General features: G+C 43.8%; 1 protein-coding gene across 7 annotated transcripts in view; it reads left to right on the top strand.

The window, feature by feature from the left end:
• Positions 1-1,424: 1,424 nt before the first annotated feature.
• The window catches only part of Ripor2 (RHO family interacting cell polarization regulator 2), a 126,087-nt gene continuing 104,206 nt past the window's right edge, over positions 1,425-23,305 (top strand). For 3 of the 7 annotated variants that reach the window (XM_033761888.1, XM_033761890.1, XM_033761894.1), the window contains exon 1: positions 1,432-1,680. In XM_033761888.1, the coding sequence (XP_033617779.1) occupies positions 1,620-1,680 (61 nt within the window). In that variant the 5' untranslated portion in view covers positions 1,432-1,619. Of the gene's footprint in view, positions 1,681-23,305 lie in introns of all 7 variants that reach the window. The other 4 variants (XM_033761887.1, XM_033761891.1, XM_033761892.1 and 1 more) reach the window with 4 other exon arrangements.

The following is a 23,305-nucleotide window of genomic DNA, read 5'->3' on the forward strand; positions in this document are numbered from 1 at the left end:
ACACAGGACAGTGATTGAGAAATGTAGTGACGATCACAAGCAACACCCGTGCTCTTATCTCAGCTACACGAGAATGGAGATCTAATCCACAAGCAGGTTTCCTACATTTGGTCCCATTTGAATTAATTTAGATAACTACTTTGACCAGAAACAGTATTCAAATAGGAATCCAGGTTGGGGTGGCAGAGGTCTCAGAAAGGAGGGATCCAAAGAAGATCTGTTGAGTGGGATGGCAGAAGGTGTCTGCCTCCTAACATTTCTCCAGGGGCCACTGGACATTAGGGGCTGGACGTCTCCTCCTGAGCCACTGAACCATGCTTTGAGGAAGCTTGCTAGTCCTTGTCCTGGGCAGCACTACAGTTGATACTGGTAATAGCCCCCAGTTCTGGTGCCCCACAAACACCCCACAGGTTTCCCAGTTCTCCCTGAAGGATGTTCCCACCTCGTCAGAGATATCAGAGCCCCTGGCAGGACCCCAGCCATGTGCTGCTTTGGGAACTCCAACAGCCAGCAGTAACATCTGAACTCTCAAGTGGTGCGCAGCCAGCTCTTGAGGACCAATTTCTGTCCTCTGAGGCTATCCATCCTCACTGCCGGCCTTCCTGCCAGCCCCATTTCCCATATTCTCCAAGGGCACAGTTGGTGACCCGGGAAGGGACAGGTTCTCAGCTTGGAGGGAAACCTGTAGTACGAAAAGCTCCCAAGTGAGGACCTGAGTCAAACAGCTCCTCCTCATCCTCTTCATTTGTATTTCCTGGCTGAGAGCCTGGGAAAACCCCAGGGTGAAGTTGCAGTGTAGCCCAGAGAGATTCAGGCTTGCGCAGCACAAAGAACTTAACTCGAAGCAACTCAAGACGGTGATGCAAGTTCCAGGGTAGGAACCTCTTTTTGAGTGAGTTTCTTCTTTCTCTTTTAGTGATAAAGTCTGAAATATCAAACCCAGTAAATATTGTGAAGTGAAAGTTGTTTGACCAAAGCAGTTATCTGTTCACTGCCTATGATAGATTCACTCAAGCCGGTAAAACACAAAAAGCCTGGATCAGAGTTAATTTGGTTTAAACATTATGCAGTCCTCAAATGCAAAAAAGAAAGAGAGAAAAAGAAAAATGCAACTATTACAGAGTGAAATAAAAGCCCCCGTCTCCCAAATGCTGGCTTTGGTTCAGCACACTGGCCGGCTTTTACTCTCAGATAAATTGTCATTGAAGCCAAACTAAGATCTGAGAAATGTGAACCCCCTCTCTTTCAACACTGCCCATTGTGTTCAAATTCACAAGCACCCCACATCCTCTTTAAGAAAATATGAAAGTTGGTGCTTTGAAATACAAAGCTCAGACTGCACTCAGACTTGGAGTGCTATCTTCATTTTAGATCCCACCGCATCTACAGCCTCTTCCAAAATGCTTTCTTCTCAGCGGGGAGAATTACCTCACCTGGAATTCACTCGGTTTGAAATTTGTGTGAATGAAGCTGTTTTCTCAGGGGCAGAGGCGGAAGCACCCTCCCCTGGCTTGGTCTTGAGCTTGGGCAACCCCTCCGGGAGAGGAAGCCAACTAGGGCAGTGTGGCTGCCGGGACAGAGAGACTGTGGCTGCCTCCTGCCCTGCTGTCCTCCCCAGGATGCAGTTTCTTGATGCTGATGAGCTTCTTGTCGACGAAGAGGATGATATTTTTGGAGAAGGTAAACGCAGCTTTCTGGTAGGAGCCATTCTGGTGCTTTGCTTTGTTTCACACTATTGGAGAGGTTTGCCTGACTTGGGTGAGGACTTCGGTACCTTGAAAGTGTTCTGAATGAGAGTCATTGTGGATACCGGGTTAGGCATCAGAGGACGCCAAGTCCAGGGGTTGCCAAGGAAGGGAGCTGAGTGGTTTCCAACTTTTTTTCTTAAGTTATAAGTAGGTAAAAATTTACTTCAGGTCAGAAACTACCACTAAATCTTCTCCCATGTCTCTTTGCTCTGCCGTCTTGTCTGACACCATCCGGAAAGCCTGTCATGGTGCTTAGCGCACTGCAGCGTGGCTGGGGTAGGAGGCAGACAGAGGGAGTGGGACTGGTAGATCTCCATAGCACACATGGCTGTGGTCTCTACTTCCTGGCTCTGCCCCCACCACACCCCGTATCCTTAGACCTTTTCTCTCTCACAGATGTCCTCACACTTGTGCGGCACCCCAGCCCTCCATTCCCCTTGCCCTTTCCTTCTCTCCGAAGCAGGGGTGCTTGAAGCCCTATAGGATCTGACCCCAAATGTCACCCCTTTGTTCCCATCCCCACTGCACTGATCTTCCCAAGACTGGCTCTGTAATGCAATGTGGCCGTAAGTCTTGATATTTATGTATTTTTAGGGTGGTTCTGGGTCTTGAACCCAGGACCTTGTGTGTGCAAGGCAAATGTTGTACCATTGAGCTGTACCCCTAGCTGGGTCTTGCTATTTTAAGTGATTAATCCAGTAATCCATGGATGTCCTGTTCCAATGCTGTCCACAACATTGGGCCATAGGCAAAAGCTTTTCTAGAGTGTGAAACTGTCTAAATAAATAGAAACCTGGACTCAGGGGCCTCATTAATTTAGTTATTTTCCATAAGAAACCATGTCTAGGGATTTTAAAAAAAACTATCAAGTAATATATTTTTGGAGCAGTATAAGGTGTTTTCTGGTGATTACTCAAGTAATACTGGTTTACTAAAGAAAGAAATCACTTAATAAGATGTTTTGTAGACTAGTCATCTAGAATACAGTCACTCTCAGTGTTGAAGACCATCCTTCTATTGTATTCTAGCCACAGAAATATTTGCAATCATAATTTGTTTTTATCACAACTTAAGTCAGTTGGAAGAATATCTATGGAAGTGGAGTTGCTGTTTACTGAGCTCTAGATCATGCCTACACCTTGGTGATACGTGCTGAGAGCCACCGCTGCTTTGAAGTTTAATCTTAGGCTGTGTTCTTTGGCTTTTGCTTCTACTTAAAGTCGTTTTCTCTGATTATAGCCACTGAGATCCTACTTCCCTTTACCACTTGACAAATGTTCACAATTGGGAAGAGAAGCCAAGATTGGACAATCTGGTAGCCATTCACCCCTCCGCCTAGGAAGGCTGTTCCAAAATGCCCAGTCCTCCTTTCTTTCCCCAAAGAATTTTTCTTTCTTTCTTTATGTTTCGCCCGCTCTGGTGCTAGACAGCGCCACCTGTAGACAGATCTCCCACCCTGGATTATAGGGGGCCTGTCCTGAAGAGCAGGACTTGGTAACCCGTAGCATCTCTCTCCTGAGCCTGGGTGACTGTCAGGGTGACTAGTTTCACTTCAGCAACCATGGTGCAAGGAAGGTTGGGAGTCAGACCCCATTTCTGGTTCTGCCTTGTATTGCCCAGGTTTTCTAGATTAAGTTAGGTTTTCTCCCCAGTGCCGTGGCACAGCACTAGCTCTCAGTCAATGATTGGCCCAGTAGAACATGAGATCTGTACTGCACTAAGACGCACTTCACCCTTTCCAAACTGATCACCTCATTTAACTTAATACATGCGGATTTCAGAGGGAAACTCACAAAGTCAACATCCAGTGTATCTTCAGTTTTCAGAGCCATGGCTCCTTTTTGCTAACTTGGGTGAGGTCCTGTCTTGCTCATATGTCATTTTCAGCACATCAGTGCAAGGGAATAGGCAACAGCTTCTGCCTGGGCTGTGCCAATTAATCCCTTCAGTGACATTATGCGGGTCACTTGGTCTCTCTGTGCCTCAGTTTCTCACTTATAAAAAAGAAGCACAAGCCTCATAGGGAAAGTGTTTAGAGTAGTGCCTAAAACATAATAAATAATAATTCCTATGGTATTTACAAAAATAGATTTTTAGAGAAGTGAGACATTTGCAGGGAATTCAGCAACATTTTTCACTTGTCTGCTTAGCCTAGTGAATGCAAAGCAGGGTTTATTTACAGAACATCAGTTCATAAGCATCACTGTAGAAGTTTCCTGTGGTGGAAACAGGGCTGGACAAGCTGTCAGGGCCGGGTGACAGCCCTGCCCCAGCTGACCTGCAGCTGTAGGGACTTGAGCAGGTCGTCTCACCTCCTCGAGGCCCAATCTTCATCTAAATCCTGGGGATTGGCTGTACATTCTCTGAGGCCTCATTTTTAAAAACTCTTCTCTGCATAGTGACACATATGTCCCCAGAAGTAGCTCGTTCTAGGCCTCATTCTGCACACCAAAGATACCAGAAAGCTCTCCATTCAATGCATTTCCTGTACAATAAAAAAGGAAAAAGCTCTGAAGCTTGTTATTTGGGCAACCATATGTTGCCTTGCAATGGACACACTTGAAAAGGAAACTGTGGGTATATAGGGACCGCACAAAGATAGGAGAAGAAAAAAATGAGTCATGCTTGTGATATATTTCTTAACTTTTTCTGAAATCACCTTTGCTTCAGCTATTTTTTTTTTCCTGGCCAGAGAAAATGCACAAACTAAGACACATCAGTCTGTATCTTTGTTCTGCTCTACAGCAGGATTGCACAGAGGCGGAGGAGGAGTGAAGGAGAGGAGGAAGGACCAGTCTAGAGAAAGGATACAATCCTCCACCCACGCACCTCAACCCCAATATGTCCTTCTTTCTTTCTCTTTCTTTGAAGTAAGTTCGCTTTCCAGACACCAACACCAACATCACATCATTTAGAAAATAGTTACTATCGAGTAAATGTGATCTTTCTTAGGATGTGATCTTTTCCTAGGTTCTTGATTGATTTGATTATCAAGGTATTAAAACCCCAGTAATTAGACTTACAGGCCCTTTTACTGTTGATGTCTCAAAATTATCAAATTCTAGGGCTTTCCCTTCTTTCATCACTGTGTGATCTTGACAGCTAGTCTGGTCGATGTCCGTGGAAGTAGAGGCATGGGGACAATGGTAACGATGACTGTAACAACTATGACGATGATGATAACGATGATGATGATGATGACTGAAAAAAGAACAACAGAAGAACTACAAATAGTAGAGGCCTTAGGCAGCCGACAAGAAGAGATCAGAAACCATATGTGGGAGGAAACGGTTCTCCAGGTCTGGTCAGTCAGAATTTTGGCAGCCAAAATTACTCCTTAGCACAAGTTAAAGCTGCAATTGCTTCTTTCCTTAGAAACACAAGCCCTTGATGCTTCTGTTTTCATCACTGCTCAGTAATCTGTTGTCAAGAGTAATGATTAGAATAATAAAACACCTAAAGTACACAGTATGTGTGCAGAGAATTTCTCAGGCTTTTCTATTCCCTGGACACTCACATGCCTTTACTATCCTCACTGCGTAATTCTGGCCCAATCTTTGAGTGTCCCTCAGAGCTAGTCCCACACAGCGTTTCTCCTGGATGATGGTTTCTTTTTCCTCTCCCTCTCCCCAAACGAGGAGGACTCTTCCCTATAAGATGAACTGTCCCCTCAACCACCCATCATCTGCCAGCAGTTTTTATAGACACCAGCAGATGGTGGGAACAAACCCTGCTCACTTTTGAACCAGACCGCTCACCTTTCCCTGGGCCAAATAAGTCAGCGCCCTTTCTCTTTCAGAGGGAACTTCAACTCAGAGCAAATGACTATCTAATATTTGCCCAAAAAAAGAATTATCACTAGGATTCGTGCTTACCTTTTTTCCTTTCTATGCAGACTATTGACAAAGCCAAGGGGATTTTTTCATAGGTAATCAATTACACAATCTGTTATAATCTAGTATATTTCGATTTGTATACCAAACTACGTTTGCTCCTTCTAAAAACTAAAAAGAAGGGAAAGAAGGAGGAAGAAAGGGAGAAGAAAAGAAAGAGAGAGAGAGAGAGGAAAGAAACTATATTAAGTTTATATACAAAACCAATAAATCCTGAAAGCTCATACTGGTTAAGTCACACACTTCATGGGAAAAGAGATACAAACTATAAAAATGTATGTATGAGCCTCAAGTAGAAAGTGTCAGAGTTTTTTGTTTGATTATGGTATATCTTATATCATGTAAACAAATGCAATCACTGTTATTTATGTTGAATCTTTCTCAAAAGATATCTGAGGTTCTCACTGAACCTAATTAGTGGGAAAGGGGGCAGAAAGAGGCTGCCCTAGTTTTGTGGGTTGAAAAGAATTGGTTATTCTTTGTTTTTATGATCTGCCAAGACGATTGAGTCAGTTTCCCTCTGCATTTCTGGATATGCACTTTGGTTGGAAGTCTTCTCTCTACTTTGTCACAGAGTCTGGAGCAGACACAGACCTCCTGAAGTAATTCATGCCTGTGTGACCTTGGCCGTGGATTACTGTGAAGCATTCCCTTCCCATAGATGTCTAGGAAGCTTTCTGTGGCTGGTGCCAAAGAGGTGGTGTCATTTCAGGGACACAAACTAAAATAGCGCATTGCACTAAATCCATGCAGACTGTCGTAGCCACCAGGCCACACTCTGATTTATGGCCTGCAGTGACCTCAGAGCAACCTTATTCAGATCAGGCCAGTGCCAAAAGAGGCCTGCTCTAACAAGCAAGGCACCTAAAAAGTTTATTTTAATGTATTCATAGTTGAAGAAATCACTGGAGTGTGTCTTCTCTAGGACTTGACTTGAAAATGAAAAGTGTACACATATCCATTGTATGCATGGTGATTTTTTAAAAAAAGAAAAAGAAATAAGTATCAGTTATGACCAAAGCATTGAAATAAGTGACAAGTATTGCTCTTCCTTGTCCTTCGTTGATAGAAGCCACTTCACTTGCTGAAGCCAACATATTTATTAACGAGAAGTGATTTATCCACTTAACTATGTCTCCTGTGTTTTGTCATGCTTAGCAAGTGTCAGCCTGTTCAACTTCTCATTTATTTTTGGATGGCTGAATTTTGCCCATTGATTGTTTGCCAAAAGCCTGTGATGTTTAACTAAGATGTTTAAAATTAAGTTGATTTCAAAAGAGATTTTGAAGAAGGAAAATGTATTTATTGAGCCAAATTAAAATGATCATTGCAAGTGCCAGAAGAAAACCAGAAAAGTCAGAGAAAACGTAGAGGAATGGCCTTAGCAAGCAAAAAAGAGAGAAAAAAATGAAAACAGAATGTAGGTGTTGGTAGGGTGGTAAACACACAAATGCTTCCTCCACATGCAGGCTGCACCAGGCTGTGCCCGTGTGAGCCTCAGGTGTGGCTGGACCTGTGGACTAAGGAAGGGGTTGATGATTCCACGGCATCTCCCTGTCCTGGGAGGGTGGAGGGATATGTTGAAGACCACGACATTTGGATCCTTGGTGATAGACACATCAGGTCACGTAAGATGAAAAGTTACTTGGTGTTGTCTAGACAGAGTGTAGGTCATTGATCAGCCAGAATATCCCTGTACAAAAAAGAATGATCTATATGGTCATTTTCATATTTATTTTTGTTATACTGGAGGTTGAACTCGGGGCCTTTTCCCTTAGTTGCATCTCCAGCTCTTTTTAATTTTTATTTTGAGACAGGATCTCACTAAGTTGCTAAGTTGCCCAGAATGTGCTTGAACAGGAGATCCTCCTGCCTCCGTTTCCCCAAGTGCTGCGATGACAGACATGTGCCACTACACCCAGTTTAGATTTTTTAAGAGAAAGATTTTGACTTACACAGAAATCAATGCCCAGTTTTACTCTAGAAGGCAACTTAATAATAATTTATAATGCCCTCATTCATTTTTATGTGGACTTCATGTATCTTCAACTTTCTCATGCCTCAATTTAAATTAACAAATGTTTCAAGCAGAAGAATCTTAAGGAGACAATGATGGATTCAAGCTAAACTTCTTGGACCTAAATAATGGTGAGGGAAATAGGAACTTAATGAAGAGGGTGGAGTGTCTTGTTTCCCAGTTGAGCAAGAGAGAAAATGCTTATATAAAGATCTGTCACCGAGAAACTAATTTTTAAAAGTATCTATTTCTGTAATATAGTTTCAGCCCTAGAAAATAATCTTCTCCAGATAAAATAAAGAAAAAAGTAACACATAGCTCTCCTTTGCAAAATGATGATGTAGTGTCACCATCATACATTTTCCTTCTTTGTCTTTGGATTACTGAGAAATGAACATTTCCATTTTTCTACTGTGTAATTCAAGCAGCAACAAAGGAGGACCTTTCTCCTCCCTCTTGATTTTGTTCTGAGTTACTCATTCACAGTTGGAAGTAATGAACTAAAAGAAAAGAAAAAACCTTACCTTTCATTTCACATGTTGAATCAACTAGTAAATTGGCCTTCAGAAAACTCTGAGAAGGAATAAATATGAAAACATCTTCTATGTCAGGATGTTTCTATTTATAATAGTACAAACCACTGATAGAGTGATATTTAAAGAAAAATATGCCAAATAGTCAAGTACACAGATATAATTTGTGGAAGTTGCTCCTAACTACCTTCAGATAACTTACATGACTGAAATACTAGGGAAAACAGATTCTTCTCCCCAGACTCTGTGTTGAGCAGTACCAAGGGTGTCTTTGGGCATTTCATGCTTCAACTCCCTAATAATCTCCTTGAATATCAAGCTCTATTAACATGGCTAAAATGTTTAATCCATTTTTAAATTGTAATATAAAGCATAGTAAAATGTTTCTTTAAACTTTAAAACATTTGCTGATTTGAGTGATCTACACTTGGAGTTTGTATTACTCTGCAGACAGCTTCCAGAAGAGAACCAGGCACCTCATTTATACTGCTGCAATACAAATTTTGCATACAGAAAGTCTGAAGCTGTCATTGTTTATAAATCTTTGATTTTTTTTTAACCATTCAGACTTCCAAAATGAGGGAAAATATCAGTACACTATTGCTATGGGTTGTATTTAGATGTCCCCCAAAACCTCATGCACTCATATGTGGGGCTTTTTGGAGCTGGCTGGATCTAGGGTAAATGGTACTGGAATTCAGGGTGTGTGGTACTAAATTAGTCCACTGCTTGGTTTAGTGTAGTTCTGGGTGTGAATAATGGGAAGGCCCACCCTGGCTGTGGGTAGCACCACCCAAAAGGCTAGCAACCTAGATGGAATAAAAGGGAAAGAGAAGCTTGCTTTGCTTCTTTGCTGCTGCTTCCTGCCTCTTGCCTGCTCTGCCATGGACTGTTACTCCTCTGCAACGCCCCTCTGCCTTGCTGTCCTGCCTTGGAGCCAGTCAACTATGGACTGAAGCCTCTACAAATTGTAAGCCAAAATAAACCTTTTCTCCTTTAGCTTCAGATGTCAGATATTTTTGTCTCAACAGTGAGAAGTAACTAAGAGAACTACAGAGTGAAACAAAACATTTGAACTGAAAAGACTTAGTTCACCGTGTTGGGTTTTAGGTTAATTAACTACCATTCAGAAGCTTTAATTCCTTCTTCCACGTGGAGAAGGTGATAATAATCGTAGTGGTGGTAATGATGATGTTAGTGGTGGTGATGGTAATGATGGTGATGCTGCTGCTGGTGATCACAGAGGTTGTAATGGTGATGATGGTGATGGCGGTGATGGTAAAGATGGTGGTGGTTGTGATGGTGGTGGTAATGGCAATGGTGGTGATGACAGTTGTGATGGTGATCATCGAGGTTGTAATGGTGGTGATGGTAGTGGTGGTTGTGATGATAATAGTGCTAATGGTAACGATGGTGATAGTAATAGTAACCATAGCGGCAGTGGTGGTGATGGTGATAGTTTTCCTGCTTCAAGAAAACCGCTGATGTTAAAGGAGGTCATTTGCAAGATACCTGACCATCACGAAGGTCCTGCTACATGAAAGTTAGTTGTCATTTAACTCTGCATTTCTCAAGTGTCCCAGGCTCCCAAGTCCCAGTTCTTCTTTTCCACTCCTGCCCTTTGTCACAAACCAGGAAGAGAGGCCTTCATAAAAGACACAAGCTGACTGGAGCACAGTTGTTGGGACTGCTCCCTTCATGTGCTTTCTTGGGAATGTAGAGTTACCTCTGTTTAATAAATAGCAAACCTGGCCACTGATTGATCTCCAACCACATAATCACACAGGACTCTGAATAATCCCATTGCTTGGCACAGAAAAAGTCCCTGGTTTCTTCCCTAGTTCCTATTGCTTTAATCAGTTTGGTCTCCTGTTGAAAATGCCTCGGGTATTAAAGAGCAATATCCCTTTGCTTTGTCCAGGAATGCTGGAGTAAAGAATCATATCTTTAACACTACCTTTAACCATATACAGGGCTTATTCCCTAGGTAAATATTTACTTGTGGTCAACAGAAGATATTACCTCTCCAGCACCACTTTACAGAGTTCTTTTTAGAAGGGCATTCAAAGAAGGGATAGAATTGGTGTATTTGTGAAAACATTTCTCAGAAAAAAAAAATTCTCATTTAAAGTTAGTACTCATTGGGAGACTATATATATAATTTTAAGACAGAAATTAAGATTTTAAAATAAAGCCTCACAAGTCCCTTCTGTTGGTACTTTGGTTTTATTATCACTTCCATTTGTTTTTAAATATTTTCATTGTAAAATCCCCTAGGAAAAATCATGATAATCTGTTTATGTGTATTTTGTATAATATATGTGTATTATATGTGTATAAATACATTCATGCTCACAAATGTACAGGACGACAAACATTAGCCAGTTCTTTGATAATACTATCATGAGAGGCAAGTGAACAAGTGCACAGGATCACCTGCCTATGAACAGCCAGATACAATGCCACATGCGTATAACCACAGCTGCTTGGGAGGCTGAGGCAGGAGCATTGCAAGTTGGAGACCAGGTTGGGAAACTTGGCAAGCATTTTAGCAAGATCTTGTCTTAAAATAAAAAAAAAAATTAAAGAGCTAGAGGTACAGCTCAGTAGTACCGTGATTCCCTAGTATGTGTGAGGCTCTGGGTTCAATCCTAAGCACCTAAAAAAAAAGTTATGACCAGACCATACAGTTGGATAGAAAATGGTTCCAGCTGTAACAGGGTAGACCAGGAATGAATCAATGCAGATCCTCTAATACCTAGATTGATAGCCGGCAGTGGCCAAAAGCTGCATGTTCTCTATATGAATATAATAAGACAACACTTCCTGTCTTGTTAGTTGTCGTTTAACTCTGAGTTTCTCAGGTGTCCCAGTTCTCCTTTTCATTTTCTTATCATTTATAGCATAGATTGCTATTGGCAGGACAGGGAAAAGCCCATGCGTCCTCCTAACACTGACGAAGTGCCCAGAGACAGGGGTTTAGGACACACATTCTGGAACTGCCTGCGGCAACCCAGTGGCTCTCTGCACTGCTCTTGGTTTAGGCAGCGTTAACAAGTCACGGCCTGCATCCCAATCTTGCCCACTGCTTATTTTTGTACAGCCTGTGAGATAAGAATGGCTATTATAAACGAACATTTATACCTGATGTAATGACAGACATTAGTAACCTTAAACTCCAATTAAGGAAAATCTCATGCCCCCCCCAAAAGAATTCCATTCTTCTTGTTAGTAGCCTGTTACTGCTAAAAAGAAAGAAAATAGTGCTCAATTATTATATTTTGAATTTTGTCAATAAGTTGTATGAGATTTTGTTTTCTTTCTCATTGTGTGCATCTACATCATTTCCTCATTTTTACGTCTGGGTAAAAACCCGAAATGTTTACTATCTGGCTCGTTAGAGAAAAAGTCTGCCACCCCCCTGGTCTAGGTCATCAATTTCCAAAGCATTTTGCCTTGTAAGGCTGTTGAGTTTCTTAACTTTCTTTACCTGTAACCCCTTTTCACGTTTGCTGGGAAGGTTCTCTCATAGTTAATCCCCACGTAAGATCCCTTCTTGTGTTTATCTTAAAACTCTCTTGAAAAGAATATATGTCATCATATTGCATTACTCTGAATGTCCTTGGAAAGATGATGAAAAATTAGTGGCCCAAGACAGAGCACTGTTATCCCATGAGGAGAGAAACACAGAAAGGCCAAGGATTGTCCTCCCAGCCCACCAAACTTAGGTGGAAGAAGACAGAATGTAGGAACTATTTCGAGGGATCCCTCCCTTCATGTGACTTTAGGTTCACCTGTCTCCAACATCTGAAGCTCTTGGATCTACTTGTAATGAGCAAGTGGTAGGCAGGCATGAACAGGACTATCTTCCTGGCTTTATCACCCACACGAGTCTCCCACCTCACCAAGGAGTAAAGGTGTCAGGCTGCAGGGAGCATCTCCCAAAGAAACCACAAATTGGAAATACATTACCTTCACGCTAGTCTATTACACAGGATTTGCAGCATTCTGATAATCACAGAATAGCACTGGCTCTTGCCCATCACCCCACATTTGTAAGGCATTGTTCTGCCTGGTGTGCATGTTGATTTGCAAACAAGGAAGCTGTTTCGAACAGACACAACAGCTAAACCTGCTACCACGCACACCCATGCACAGTCAGCGGAGGCCAGTCATCTCCTGGTTGCTAAGCATTAGAAGAAGGAAAAATGTTTAGCTCTATGAGGCTTCTCTGAGCAGTTCTAACTTGCCATAAGGGCAAGAAAATCTTGCTACTGAAGAGAGTTGGGAAAGTCTTGTGCACCATTAGTAGGAATGTAAATTGGTGGCAGTATAAAATGGCACTGCTACAATAGAAAACAGAATGGCAGTTCCATAAAACAATAAAAATAGGATTGCCATATGACCCAAAATTTCCCCTTCTGGGTAGGTACCCAGAGGATCTGAAAGCAGAGTCTTGGAAAGATATGTGTACACTGTATTCATAGCAGAGCTGTTCATGATGACCAAAAGGTGCCAGTGGGTCAAGGACCTACTGGGGAAAAATGGGCATGGACCATGTGGCACCTCCACACAACAGGTGGTGCCCAACCTCAAAGAGGATTGGAGCACTGACGCATACTATATCATGCTAAGCAAGGTCAGTAGCTCTCACAAAAGATAAGTGTTGTGTGTTTCCACTATAGGTGTGATCAGGCACCTCTAGCCGTCAAAATTCATTGACATAGTAAGTAGATGGTGGGTACCAGGAGTTGAGGGGAAGAGGCGATGCAAAGTTGTTATTTAATGGGCATAGTTTCCATTTCACAAAATTAAAGTGCTGCACTGATTGGATACAGAGCAATGGGAATATACTCTACATTCACTCAACTGTACACATAAGAATGGCTAAGATGTGACCTCTTATGCTACATGCATTTTATTACATAGATAGATTATAGATAGATAGATAGATAGATAGATAGATAGATAGATAGATTGATTCATTGGGGGATTCAGAATAAGCAAACCAAAAAAATAAGAAAGTACTAGGAGTTCCTGAAAGTCAGCAGAAGAGTTGCTTCCTCTTGAGCCATGCACTGTAACAGGAGGAGACTGTGGTCCTGTGCAGCTCATTCTGACCAGGCCAGGCTCAGTCAACACAATCTCAAAAAGATTTGTTTTCTTCATGACACCACATGTAAGAGTCAAGTGTGGGACTTGTTCTACCACTTTCTGCCTAAGTGGGGACCACTTTTAGGATTTCTGTGTAAATACTTTGAGATTGCCACTTACTGAGGCTTTACTACAGAGGAGAAGCACAAGGAAATGACGAGACCCCTCCAACAGTTTATGAATTGTTTAGGGCAATGAGGTTTCTCCTCCATTCATTGCAAGAATATCGACTGAAAGTCTATCATGTTTTAGGATCAGTTCTACTTTGAATCTTGGGATACGGCAATGACTATGAAACTGCCCAGCCCTTGTGAAGTTACACTGTATCGCAGTGGAGGGAAACAGACATACAAACAAACAGAGACATGATGTGTTGGAGGAGAGAAGTGTTACAGAGCTGTATGAAGTGCAGGGTAAGAAGCACAGGGCCTGCTGGTCTGGGAAGGCTTTGCTGACCAATGCCCATGATGTCTGGGAGAGAATATTCCAGGAATAATGGGGAAGTAGCACGGCTGTAGTGCAGTGAGGGCAAGGCAAAGAGCAGTAGCAGATGAGCTCTGAGCTGGATGTGGGAGCGGGTGTCCAGCTCTTGGAAAGATGCTGTAAGGATTCGCTCTGTAGGTGGTATGGAGCTATCAGCCAGTGCTGACCCAAGTGAAGCCGTCCAACTGGCCATACCAAAGATCATTCTGGGTGTGACCTTAGAAATAAAGATAGGACATACAGAGGAAAAGCAGGAGACAAGGGAAGACCCCAGGGAGGGCTGGGATAACCTGGCGTGCCTCTTGGGAGTGCATGTCTGGAGGTGAAAGCCAGGCAGCTTTGGGCGCAGTGTTGGATAAACACGCCGAGTGTGCGAATACACTCATGAGCTATCCATCTGCACCTGCTCGCCTGTATTCCACACCACATACTCCAAGTTCAAATACCTGCACTTCTTGCCCATCTGTTCCCCAGCTGTACATTCCTAGAATCTCAGCTGGAAGAGACCTAAAGAGGTTTGGGGTCTGTTCCTCCTAATAGGAGTCAGGCAAGGGGTCAATGCCATTGCTAGACCTCTACCCTTTCTTCCCTTTCTTGAGAAGATTTAACAGTACATCCATTTAACAGGCAGTAGCTAGCAGGCAGGAATCCACTTTTATTTTAACTCAAATCCTTCAACCTATGTGTTCAGCTACTTCTCTTTATTCTAGTCCCATGACAAAATTGTTCATGCTTCTGCAAGATACTGCTTTGTATCCTGAAAAAAACACTAAAAGAACGCATTGGGGTGTTCTCTCCCAGACACTGCAATTTGTATCCACCAAGCACTTGAGTTGAATAGTATACCTCCTGGTGACAAGAGGGCAAGTGTATTCTGAGTGAAGAGGCCCAAGCGTCTGTGAATTCGGATCTGAAATGCGGGACACCCGGCCGGCAGCTGTTGAACTGGAATTTTTCGTGCATGTGGCGCCCAGGGCTGAGAGTGCTTCTCAGAGAGGGCTGTGTGCCATCGCTGTGTGGAACCCGTTGTCCTTTCTGACTTAGCATGACCTGTGTGCAGGGAATAAACAAGAGCAGGTGTTCACATATATCTTTCTCAAGTAGCCCCTTGAGGCCCCCTGGGGAAGGGGCAGGGCTGAAACAGAGCCTCCTTCCCAGCTTTCCCTGTTGCTGCATAGAGCTGTATCAGACTGTATCTGAGGAAAACATTGTTGGAATTCAACACAAGTCATCTAACACAGGGAGGCTTACAGAAGCCACTTTCTTTGGAGATTCACTTAAACCAGTGCACTTGGATTTGTTACCATCACTGTGCAATTTTCACCTCCAAAAGCTTTGGTGTGAATGACCTATTTTGAAGGTGACAGGCAATGACACTTCAGGGTCATGAATAATTTATTAGGTGCAAGAAGGCTGTCAACTAGTGATATTACAGCAGCCTGGCTAATTATGGAGAACCACACTGCTCTGTCCTGAGGTCACAGCTTCTGCCCTAACTGCCAGGGACATGGATTGTGTGTGCAGAGAAGGGAAGAGGGGGAAACCGGGCCAGGGCCTCACTCCTGCCCCACCAAAGGCTTTACAGTGGAGCAAGCTGGGCTGCAGGAATCAGATTTCCACTCACCTCTGCAAAGTGAAACTGTGCAGGGCCCTTGGGGATGGATCTTGTATCCAGTATCCCGGTTTTGCATAAAATGTGTGTTAGTTGGGGGAGGTGCAAGCTGTGAAAATGACTTGGGAAGGAAAGATGCGTGAGAGGGGGAGCTGGCTAGGATGTCTAATGGCTTCCAGGCCTTTATAACAAGCAGGAAGGGAGCCCTGCTGTGAGAGAGAAATTGTTAGCCCAGTCAGTAGGAGCATCAGTTAAACTGAACTAAGCCGCCTGGAGACTCCAGGGCTCTCTGGAGTTCTGCCCCAGTGGTAGCCACAGGTCATTGATCCTCCCAGAGACCTGAAGTCAAGACGTAATTTATGCCCCAAAATCAGCTCCAAAAACATTGTGAAGATTAACTCCTAATCACAAACTTCGGAGCAATAGGGCTTCTGGGTGCATCATTCCTCCCAAAATCACCTCCTGAAGTTAATGGCCCCAAGTTTATGAATTAAGATGAAACCAACCTCGGAAAAGATCTCTGCAAAGTGGAGGGCAGGAAGAGAGAAAGAAATTGAACAGGATTATGAGGAACCATGGCCCTGGCCTAAAATGGGAATAGAAATGAAAATCTAATTAAACTAAAGGAGCTACCAGAGTAAGAAATACTTTTAAAATACAAATAACTGATTAAAAGCATTTTTAAAAATTTTTTAAAATGCCCTTTTTTTAAAAAAAAGTACTAAATGTAGACCAGGGATTTAGCTCAGTGGCAACATGCCTGCCTCTCAAGCCCAAGGTCCTGAATTCGATCCCCAGTATACCCCCCAAAAAAGTACCAAATGCAGCTTTAATTGACCTCAAATAAACTACTCAGGAAAGATCAGTATAGCAATTATTTCAGCCCTTTATCACTTTTCCTACCCTAAGAAAGCCTCAAGGGACAGGATTAACCGGTTATTTTCACAATTTCACATCAGCCACAGTGTTAGAAAAAAACAAGGTGCCATATCAGTCTAGGTTAAATGCATAGCTGGCAACCAAATCCACTCCTTATCTCCTATGTTTTTTTTCCTTAGCTGGTCGGTGTTGTTGACATAACTTTGGTGGCTTTTTCCTTGAAAGTCCCTCGCAGTGATTCCAGGCACTCACTTGGCCTTGGCCTTGAGGGCCACATCCCAGGTCACGGGCACTTGTGTCACCTGCAGGGCTTGTCTGGTGGCTACAGGTGAGAAGTGTTTCACCCGCCACTGGGTTGGCCTGGAGGTACCAAGCATCTTGGGCAGCTTTGTCACACAAAGCCTGAGACCTATTGATGTGGTGGCAAGGGCTCTTGGGAGCCTATAGAAGAGGCCGGGAGCAGGAAGCAGTAGCATAAAAGTGGACTGGCCTGATCCTTGAATTCCTTAAATAACCAACAGATAATTTTTAATGAATATCAAAAAGGGGACCATCAGCAAACTGATGGCCCCTTACTGAAAATATTTTAAGGAAGTCGTTCTTACAAACAGTTAAGTTGCAGAGATATGGGGGAGGAAACGGGGTATTGTGTTAGCTACTTTCTCGTTGCTGGAACAAAACAGCTGCAGTGTAAAAGAAGAGGGCTCTATTCCGCTCATGGTTACAAGCGGGTTCAGTCTGTGATTAGTTGGCACAGAGACAGAAACAGCATGGTGGACAAGCATGGCAGAGGAAAGCTGCTCACCTCATGGCAGCCTGGCAACAGAGAGAGAAGGGAAGAGCACGAACACATCATTTCAGATAATGCCCCCAGGGACCCACCTCTTCCAACCATCTCTGAACACATGAGACTTTTGGGGGGACATTGTGGAGCTAAACCATAACAACATGGTGGGTCAGCTATGGAAATGGTAGAACCACTGCTGCCCTAAAGGACAGGAGACAAGGAAGTTGGCAGAGAGCTTTGTTAAGGGACGGCCTGAAGGAAGCTGTCACCTTTTATGAAAGGACACAGCCAGCCCAAGGAGACCTCACAGGAAAGAGCCAGGAAACTCACATCCTGATTCATCCTTGTCTCCTGTTAGGGTCCCATTGGTCACACCCAACTGGATATCACAGAGCGAAACAGCCGTTGATGTGGCCCCCACCAGGAGCTTTGGACAGAGCTGGACAGAGAAAGGTCGAGCATGGCCAAGAATAGGCAACACCAAAAGACTGCAAGCCAGGGTTGCTGGGAACGCAAAACAGACCAATCACTTTGAAGATACTTATGGACCATACTCTTTTTTTTATATTTCCCCTGCTGAGAGAAAAAGGAAAGGTTTTATTATGAAGTGAAAGTCAATTTATAAAGCCAACAGCAGGCATTTAGCATTGTGCTTACATGTTGGTTCTGATCACTTCCAGTCCTTTCTACCTTCACTTTCAATTATTTAATACTCATTTTAACATCTTTAATATCAGTAATACTTATCGATTAAATGTATGCAGTTTACTTCCAATCTCCAGTATTCAGAACTATAAGGATTTGTTAAGTTTACTTTTTGCCAAAATTTTTGTCAATCTATATCGCTGTTTCTTAAAATGTAATCTGAGAACCCCTGAGGTTTCCCAAGACCCTTGTTTGGGGATTCCCACCATTCTCAATATTTTTAAAAGTATAAAATGACCTTGGAACCAAAGAGTTTGAAGATGGATAGTCTAGATTGTTATTGTACAAATGGATCTTGAGTTCAAAAATGTGGAAAATATTAGCTTAGATTATATTATTGCAGATAATGATCTTTATATGTAGTCTAATAATAATGTATGAGAATCCAATCTCAACTTTTGAGATAGGAGACTGGTCGCTAATTTTAGACCGCGTTTTATACCCTGTCAGTTTTGAACGTTTTGCTGATTATTTCTTCCCACGTGGCCCTCCAGTCACTTGGTGTGGAAGCTTGTGGATGGGAGGTTGCAGGGATAATTTGCCTAAGTACGTGGGCCTGACTGCCACACCCTGAGACATCCATCTCTGGGACATGCTGAAATTTGAACGGTGTTGGCCAAACAAGTTTCCCATGGTGCAACAGATGGGGTGACAATGACGCCGCCTTGTGACATTTGCTCCCTTGAGGACTTTATCATAGGTGCAAGACACAGTGGAAGGATAATGAGGTCTTGCTCTGGCAGTTCAGAGAGCAGTGAGCAAGACCCAGCCATGTCCCATCCATTGTTCCTTGACCCTCAGGCTGAAATGTTCTGTAGGTGCAGCCCAGTTTCCAATAAATGCAGGCTTAATATGCTTGTTTTCCAGAGAAGGTGACAGATGCCAGCAGGGCAGTGTGTGCTTTCTTTCCTCATTTAGCCAGTATTTACTGGCTATCCTCACACTCAATAGAGAGGTTACTATGCTACATATGACCCATAGCATACTCCTGACATCCAGGAGTTTACAAACTTGTGAGGAGAAGGGCACTAAATATCTACACAGAAGGTGATTGGATCTGTATTTGGGGGACAGTGACCTCCAGGACGATGTATGTCATGAAGGAGACAGTATTTGAACAGGGCTTTCAAGGCCAGGCAGGATCTTTAGGTACAAACATCTGAGGCAGGAGACAAAGTGACAACAAAGGCTCAGTGAGAATATGCAGGCAGCAGAAATGGCCTGAGCAGAAAGATAGGAGCAAGAATTGTCACACACTAGAGCCCAAAAGCAGGTTGGTGATCAGGTTGTCCAGGTGATGGGAACATATAAGTTCCCAAAGATTGAGTCCTGGGTGCAGGACTCTCTCTGGGGTGTCCCCTGCCCATGTGGGTGGCTGAGTGTTGGTGATAAATTTGAAAATTGAAAATAAAGAGAGAAGAAGTGGGATGGGGGAAGAAGAAGAAGGAGGAGGAGGAGGAGGAGGTAAAAAGTTACAGTGTGAGAAAGGAGCTCAAGAACATCAGCCCCAACAGCACTCCAAGCTATAATTTGGCTGTGCATTTGGGAGGCCAAGTGCCTGCCTCTAAAGAAAGATCACATGGGTAGAGAAGGGACTTCAGAATCAGGACCTTAGATCTGTTATCCACATGGATAATAAGTATCATAGTTATGGAGAGATTGCATCTCCGTTGTATCTGACTACCTCACTCTCCAGGACTAATCAACTAGGCCATGAGCAGAAGCCAGAATTCGTGAGTATTTGAGGCACAGGGGTCACATAGCACTACAGATGGGGTCAGTAGAAACAGCCAAATCTGAGGCTTTCTGATTAGGACACCAACCTTGCTTCATAATGGCAGTGGTTCTTCTGGAGCGTTCTGAGTTCTGTATTATGTATCTGGAGTTCTAAATCAGGAAACCATGCTGGCTGCACTCTGGAAGCTTTTCTGCTTTCTTCCGATGGATTGGCTATCAACATGAACTGCTAGTTAGCAGAAAGAACAATCAGGCTAGCTTGGCTGAGTCTGTTCTCCAAACACTGGTTTCAAAATGCTCATAGTTGGAGAACAGGATGCAGTTGAGCGATGCAAACAGGCCTTTTGTGGTGTTGCTGGAGTTCAGACACCCTGCTTTAAGGTACCAAGAATAACCCCGTTCCCATAGCACCCAAAATACTTCCTCTTTTGTAACACATACCTCACTTATTTACAACTGTCTCCTTCGTCGGACTCCACAAAGCAGTTGTGTGACTGCTGGGTTTGACCCTGGATCTGATGCCCTTACTGCAGTTCCTGGTACCTTCATTACACTCAGTTATTCACTAAAACAATAACTGTCATTCGTATTTAGGCATGTTTTCAGTTAGGACAGATATATGAGAGAGGGGCAAACCTCAACTGGAGTTAAATTGTTTCTTTGTTAGAAGGAACTATTCATTCCCACCACTGACATGGAAGAGTAAAGCAAGCATCTTCACCCTTGGGGGTTTCCGACAATATCCCCAGTATCAGTGCCTGGCAAGCTCAGGCTTCATTGCTTCCCTGGATGAGGCTGCGAGGACTCGGCTGAGGTATCTGAATGTTCAGTGGCCTCTTGGATACATGATCCTGTTGAGAGGGTGATAGCAGCCTAAAAGGTACTAAGCAGCAGCATCAGAGTAGGAGTTGGGACAAGAAGAAACTATCACCCAACAACGATGACATCAGTGACTAGGGTAGCAGAGTGGAGACTTGTGACCCACGCACCCAGAGACCAGAGCTCTGGAGTGTTCTCTTACCTTGGTCATGCAATCTTGGGCAAACTGCTTAACTTCTCTGGGATTTAGAACAGACAATCCAGTAAGACAGTGTTCTGGTCGTGTAGATCTGGGCCCCCTGGTTCCTTCCACAGGCAAGTACTTGCTCTCTACAGATGCTCTGTGCCAGGGACTGTGGGAGCTACAGAGTCACCTAGGACAGTTTCTGGCCCAGCCAGGGAAGATGGCCCCTTGTTCTGCCCTCTCTGCATAGAGAGCTCACAGCCTTCTGGTCTCTGCTCAGAGCTGCAATGTGAGTCTGGGTTACCGATGTGGCAGCCCCAAGAAAAGCTAAAGACAGCAGCTGGGGAGACACCTCCTGCACCTCTCAGTCCTCCGGCCTATACCTCAGTATTATACACACACCCGCATATTCATTCCCACCCCTCAGCAGGACACCCTCCTCCCTGTTACATTTGGAAAAGAGAATTACATTTGGAATCACACCTGACTTTGAATTAGTTTCACTATTCTGATTGTGAGCAAGTTAACTGTGTGCTCAACTTTGCAGACCAAAAGTTTCTTGTTTTGTTTTGTTTTGTTTTTCCAAAACTGGGGGAGGAACTCAGGGCCTTCACACTGAGCTACATCCTTAGCCCTTAGGTTTTCATTTTGTAATGGGGTCTTGCTAAGTTGCTACCTTACCTCAGCTGCTGTACTCAGAGTGTGGGGACTACAGGCACCCACCACCTCACCTGGCTGCATCAGTGTTGATTTCTTTCAGATCGGGACAGTAGTAGGAGAAGAGGTCGCACAGGTTTAGGGAGTTAATGTCAACGGAGCACCTGGTGTCTCTCCCTATTCCCTTTTCATTCTCTTCCCACCCTCCCATAAAATGTGCTGGTCATTAGCATCACTCGTGGCATGAGAAGGTGGAAAACAAAAGTTGCTTTTATCCAGGTGGCCCCTGGGCCCTACTTCCACCTCCAGACTTGTCCTGGCCAGCAAAAGTCCTTTGCTTATTTCTCCCCAAATGCTATTACACATCTGTGTTTCTTTCCCGGGTCTCTTTCCGCAGACCATGGTGAATGCAGAACTGTGGGGAATCCTCATTCTCTACACAGCAGCCTAATACCAGGTAGTGGGCATCAGGCATTTTTCGAGTAAGATGGCATGAAATTCTGAAGTGGCAGGGCTGGGAAAGAGCCTTGGGCCTGGGAAGATGGGTGCAGATGGTATTTACATCGGATTCAGAGGAACAGGTGAGGCTACTTGGAAGCAAGCAGAATGTGTGCGATTGGAGATAAGCCAGGTTGACAAGAGACATAAAAGGACAGGAGAAGAAATGGTATTGCAGAATGGTCAGATCCAACTTTCTCTCAGTACCTAACTGTGGAGCTCCTGCTCCGTCCCCAACAGTGATGTATAACAAAGAAAGGGTCCAGCTCTGGGGAAGGAAGGAGAGGGCAGGGTGCAGGGTAGAGAGTAAAACTGGTGTGTACTCATTCTTCAGAACGAAGGTGATCAGTATGTATCACAGACACGTACAGATATTCCTCGTTTAATGACCTACCTGGTTAACGACTACTTGGACTTACGATCTGCATCAGACTTACAGCGCAGGAACATGGACAGCAGTGCAGCCTCATGGCAGCCTCTTGCATAGTACAGTTCTGTAATTTTTGCTGATTGTACTGTACAGTACTTTAGTTTTATCTTCTGTCATAGACTGCAGTACTGCATGTGAGAGTTGTGCAAATAAAAGTGAAGTCATCAAGTTGGAGTTTCCTTTGACCATTTGTTTTGAGTATTAGAATGTATGTATTACATATGATTCCTCATTTAGCAACCAATTCATTTAATGACCTAGTTGTAGGAACTGAATTCAGTTGTTAAACAAGCAGTGTTTGTGCTAAAACAAAAACTGAAATGGTCCCAGCCCTATGAGTTCAGAGTCTAGCGAAAGCAAGACAAGAATCAAGAGGCAGATAAAGTCCCTGCCATTTACATTTGGTCCTTGGGAAGATGCAGGTGGGGTATTGCAGAGAGTAAGTGTCGGGGAGGGTGGTCAGGAGGAGGGCTCTGCCCAGCCTGTGTGAAGAAGGGATGGGCAGCCCTCAGCGGGGCTGGCAGGGGGGACGGGCTCACCAGGGCCCTGTGGGCATGGGCTCAGAGCTTGGGTTCACTCTGTGCTCCACATGAGTCCCACACACTGTTGTCCACAGGAAAGTGGCCCCAGTACGGTTTATTTGTAAAGATTACTCTCTGCATTGTGAGCATGTTATTATCTGTCGCCACATAAGAAACTTTGCAGTTTAGAATGAAACCCATTTACTACAGTTTCTGAGGGTCAAGAGCCCAAGCACAGCTTAACTGTATCCTCTGAGGAATGGGCAACACGACAGCAAAGTCGCCGCGGCCCATGTTTTGCAGGAGCCCAAGTCCACCTTTTACATATGCATCTCCGGTTGACTGAACTGTCGTCTTGAACACACCGTGTTAATCTCTTGAACCTTGATTCCCTTGGAATAATAATACCTACGGAAGGATTATGATCATAAAGGACACAGTGCTTGTAAAATATCTGCTTTGGAGCCTGGGATATAAGAAGATAGTCAAGCTAGGTCTGGTGGTGGTGCACACCTATAATCTCAGCACTCGGAGAGGCCGAGGCAGGAATTTCACAAGTTGGAGCCCAGCCTGAGCATCTTAGCCATTTAGTGAGAGCCTGTCTCAAAATAATGAATGAAAGAAAGAGATGGGGGAGAAGAAAAGTAA

The sequence above is a fragment of the Fukomys damarensis genome, unplaced genomic scaffold (assembly GCF_012274545.1).
Source record: "Fukomys damarensis isolate Sample0158 unplaced genomic scaffold, DMR_v1.0_HiC HiC_scaffold_10, whole genome shotgun sequence".
In the NCBI taxonomy this organism is placed as follows: Eukaryota; Metazoa; Chordata; class Mammalia; order Rodentia; family Bathyergidae; genus Fukomys; species Fukomys damarensis.